The 4,310-nt window shown below is 59.7% G+C and overlaps 2 protein-coding genes across 2 annotated transcripts; both read right to left on the minus strand.

The window, feature by feature from the left end:
- Positions 1-339: 339 nt before the first annotated feature.
- On the minus strand, positions 340-2,569 carry MNEG_6964 (hypothetical protein; the record flags this gene model as incomplete). Its single annotated transcript, XM_014044564.1, has 7 exons — positions 340-435; positions 824-905; positions 1,205-1,370; positions 1,575-1,722; positions 1,865-2,037; positions 2,259-2,345; positions 2,533-2,569. The coding sequence occupies 7 exons, from the start codon at positions 2,567-2,569 to the stop codon at positions 340-342; spliced, it is 789 nt and encodes a 262-aa protein (XP_013900018.1).
- A 1,518-nt stretch (positions 2,570-4,087) lies between these two features.
- On the minus strand, positions 4,088-4,294 carry MNEG_6965 (hypothetical protein; the record flags this gene model as incomplete). The annotated part of the gene is made up of 1 exon (XM_014044565.1): positions 4,088-4,294. A coding segment is annotated over one exon (207 nt), but the record flags the coding sequence as incomplete, so codon positions are not given.
- Positions 4,295-4,310: the final 16 nt, after the last annotated feature.

A 4,310-nucleotide genomic window follows, 5' to 3' on the forward strand; every position in this document is an offset into this window, starting at 1 on the left:
AAGTTACTCATACCATAGCATCACTGCCATCGGCCTCGCGCTCATTAGAGCGGACCTCCTCATTCCTAACCTTCCAACGGATCTGCCAGCAAGCATACACATAAGGGGCAACAATATCAGCGCCTGATTCAACATAAACCACAAAGCCACTTCAGGAGCCCGCCGCCTGGGCGGCCCAGCCTCTGCACCCCTCTGGACCCCGGGGCAGGTGAAAGGCCATTGACGCGTGCAAGACAGCAGGCGCATGCACCACAAGATGCCGCAGCCTCTTGTTGTAAGGATGGAGGCCCCCTCTCGCGTGCGGCCCAGTTGATGCGCATGCCTTCAGGCAGGGCGGCCTCACTTGGAGGTCCAGTCCAGGAGCTTGCCGTCGTAGCTGAAGCTGCCGTTGGGGATGTTGTCTTCTGATGCCAGGAGGATGGAGCGCGCCCCTTGCTGCGAGGTGCGCGGCGGCTCCAACCCCAACGGCGCTGCCCATGTCCGTCGCACTGCATGTGTTGGGGGGTAAGAGCCACCAGGGGTCCCAAGGGGGGCAGCGGGAGATCGGCGCATTGCTAGCTGGTGAGAATATGCTGAGAATATGCTGCATTCAGGAAGGCCACATTCAGGCAAGCGCACTACTGGGATGGCATGCTTTGTGGTGAAACACGCCAATCGGCATCAACATGCCAAAGTCAGCCAACATCATAATGTAGACATCAACAGCTGCCGGCACTGAGCATTGACACCACCATGCGGTGCAGCAACAGGCATGCCACTGAGCTGATCAGTGGTCACCAATATCACGACGCCTGTGTCTTGGCCCATTCCTGGAAATGCCCACGCACCACCACCCAGGTGCAACCGCCACTACTGAGATGTCCCTAGCTTTGAAGTGTGGGCTCTCCGCCATTAGCTGGGTTGCCCTGCGCGCCAAGGGCAGTGGGGTATGTGCTGAGTTGGTCAAAACCCCCACCGCGTCTGCATCAAGCAGGGAACAGCAAAGCTGTAGTCAGTGATTGTGTCAACATATGTGCTGCACAGCAAAACATTGCAAGAAAACGCAATTGAGGTGCGCAGCGTCACTTGGGCAATCACGCTGCCATGGGGCTTGAGGTGGCAAGGGATTTATAACCAGGACCGACTCCCACGCGGCGATGCCTGTTGTGTAAGTGGTTAACCGCATTGTGCGCATACGTACACATACAATACCCAGCAACCGCACCTGATGAGCGCTGCCTTGGACACGGCGTATGACTGCCCTGTGGCAGGACCTTGGGCCAGGTGATCGGGGTCAAACCTGTGGGCTGCGGCCCTGACTTCATCCAGGGTGGCGGCGGCCTTGATCCGTTCGCCATAGCCCGGGCCCACTGTGCTCAGCATGCCCCTCCCTGAACGAGTGGCGTGGACAGTTTTGGCGAGTAGCACGAGCTACACAGCGACCAGCCGCGTGGCGCGGCCAACCTCGCGCATGCGGGGTTCCCATGAGAGTCTGAGAAGCCGCGCTTCCCAATGGTGCTCGCTGCGGACAAGCAATATTGGCTGAGAGCCTGGAAATATCAAGCACGCATTTGAAGCACGCAGGCGTGACTCACGTGATGCGACCTGGACGACCCTCGCGCCCTGAGCCAGGTGCAGCAGCAGCGCCAGTGTGATGTCGATGGCGCCATCAAGATTGGTCTTGAGGGTGGCCTCGTGGTCTGCTGCTGAAATGCCGTCCACTGTCATGCCCGCGTTGTTGATCTGCGTGCCAATGAAGCTACTACTGGGTACTCCGGGAGCCGTTGAGCAATGCAAATGAGCTACGGGACCCCATGTATTCCTTTCATCCTCTATCCCTCGCCCAGCTGCTTGGTTCCCTCACCCAAGCATGCTGCTCACGCACCCGATCCCACCGATCCCAGCCGCCCACCAGCAGGTCGACCTGGCCCTCGTACTCGGCCTGGACCTCGGCCGCCAGCGCCCTGATGCTGTCAGGGCTGCTGGCCTCCAGCTGGAGGACCACCACCCTGGCACCCGGAGCCGCGGCCTCGGACAGAGCCTGGGCGGCAGCGGCGCCTGAAGAGGCGGTGCAGGGGCAAGGGGGGGATTAGGCAGGTTGTATTACGGGATCATGCTTAGTTCGCATGAGCATTGTGAAGAAATCCATGTCAGCAACGCAGTGTGCCACTCCAAAGCACCACAAGCCGTGGTGGCATTTGGGCTGCTTCGCAAGTGGTGGGCAGGTGCGCTGAGCTCAGCTTGCGTGCTTTGCGGGTGCAGGGCGGAGACGGGCGCACCGGCAGCCTTGTCTCGTGAGGTGATGATCACAGAACGACCGGATGCGGCCAGCTGCTTGGCAACATCAAAGCCCAGGCCGCGATTGGCTGTCGCATAGTATAGGAGCAGGGAGGAGGGGTGCACAGGGGCGGTGACATCACGGCGCTCATGGCCGCAAGCTCGCGCATTGCGGGCCAAGCGCGCCTGTGGGGCCTGTCATGACATGATGTGAAGGCAGACGCGAGGGGTGTAACGTTCGGGTCGATCCAAAATTGTGTGGGATACGCGACACACCTCCCGTAACAACGGCCCACTTGCCAGGCGCGACCATCACTGGTGCGGTTGAGGCAAGTGACAGTGGTGCGGCGGGGGGGCGGTGCGGCGGGGAATAGGTGCAGGGCAAGGTACGTGATGTACCCAGGATTTTGTCAAGCCTTCACAATACGCTCTGAAGTGGGGCAATGACGACTGGAGTGCTCAGCAGTTACCCGTCTACAGAGCTGGGGTGAACCTTGCTTGAGCGGACTGAATACGTGCAGTGCAGCGACGCCTACAACTAGAGGAGTACTTATGATCTGCTGCCACCATAGCGGTCAGATCACCAAAAGGGTGACAGGTTGACGAACTCCGCGATGTTGACAAAGGTGCCAGCAATGCCCGTCGCATATGGAACGTCAACAGATTGTAGTACGCTTTGAGGCTCGCAAAAATATGGAGGATGCAGGTCGTGGTGGTGCAACAGTTGGAGTTGACCAAATTGGACCAAAGCGGTTCATAAGTTCACCAGCAACCACCGTTCTCATACTACCGGAGCCACACAGTGAACCGCCAGAGTTGCTGCCTGGATTGAATGACATCACTCCCAACGTTCATCCGGGCATCTGCATTGCATGTTATGGCAGAGTGCAACACATACGCTCCGAGCAACCCCAGGTGTTGCCAGGCTCCTCAGCAGCTGGGCTTGCTGTGTCACGGCCTGGAATTATTCCATAGAGAAGCGCCAAGTGTCGCTGCTGGGCTGCTGGCGGCCTGCATGTGGTACCGCACGGCTTTTTGGCTGCGCCGAGATGCAGGTGGCGTGTATGAATGCGTGTGTATAAGGCAAAAGCGTGTGGGTTCGAGACGACGTGTGTACATCCACGCTAGGCAGGGGAGAAGAGTGAGTATGCCATTACATTCTGCATGAAGTGCGCAATTAGTTCACAGACCGCACACACTGAACCTGCCATCACAACGTGCCTGGTACACGAGCCAGCCCCATGCCACGCGGCCGAACGCACCGGTGCCCCCAGCCGTGCACCGTAATGTGCTGCAGCTTCATGCAGATCTATGTGTGTCAGCCCCCCCCCCTCGGCCGCCGTAGCGTGCTGCCCCTAGCTTCTCCAGCTGAGGCCGCCGCCGCAACCAGATTCGATGAGAAGGGCAGCGGAGGCAAATGCCAAGGCATGCACTCAATTTGGGAGGCCGTGTGCACTTGAAACGGCCCTTTCAGCCCCTGTGCGCAAGTTTGTACTGTGCAACGTGGTCACACCCTGATGCTCAACCCCCGTCACGGCTGCGCTTGGGCCGCCTCTCAGCGAGGCCTGTTGCAGCAAGCTGGCCACAGTAGAAACTGGCCTGGGCCCCCCAATGACACGACTGCGCACAATAAGGGTTACATGCCAGGAGCTAAACTGTGTTCAGGCGTCCGGCCGGCCATCAGCAAAGGGATGATATGGTTCGTTGGGGGTAGCAGCAGGTCCGCCCGCTGCACACCACAGAACACACGCAGCCGCGCCTGTGACTGATAAAACCCAGGGTGCCACTGGTGCAGCAGACACGCCAGCAGCCCCGCCCAGAAACCAGTGCTCTACCAGTTCAGCGCATAGGAGGCCTGCTGCATGAGGGGGTGGGCGTAGTAAGCACCCAGCGTGAAGAGCGTCACCGCCACGTAGGGCCAGCGCAGGAACTCCCGGTAGTAGTCGCCCGGCAGCTTCTGCCTCCCCTCCCAGATGGCCTGGAAGGGCAGCACGCTGGTGCGGCCCTTGACGGCCTCAAAGGCGTCCCCGTACTTGGCCTGGTGGGGTGGAGTG

Source organism: Monoraphidium neglectum, assembly GCF_000611645.1.
Source record: "Monoraphidium neglectum strain SAG 48.87 unplaced genomic scaffold scaffold01188, whole genome shotgun sequence".
NCBI lineage: Eukaryota > Viridiplantae > Chlorophyta > Chlorophyceae > Sphaeropleales > Selenastraceae > Monoraphidium > Monoraphidium neglectum.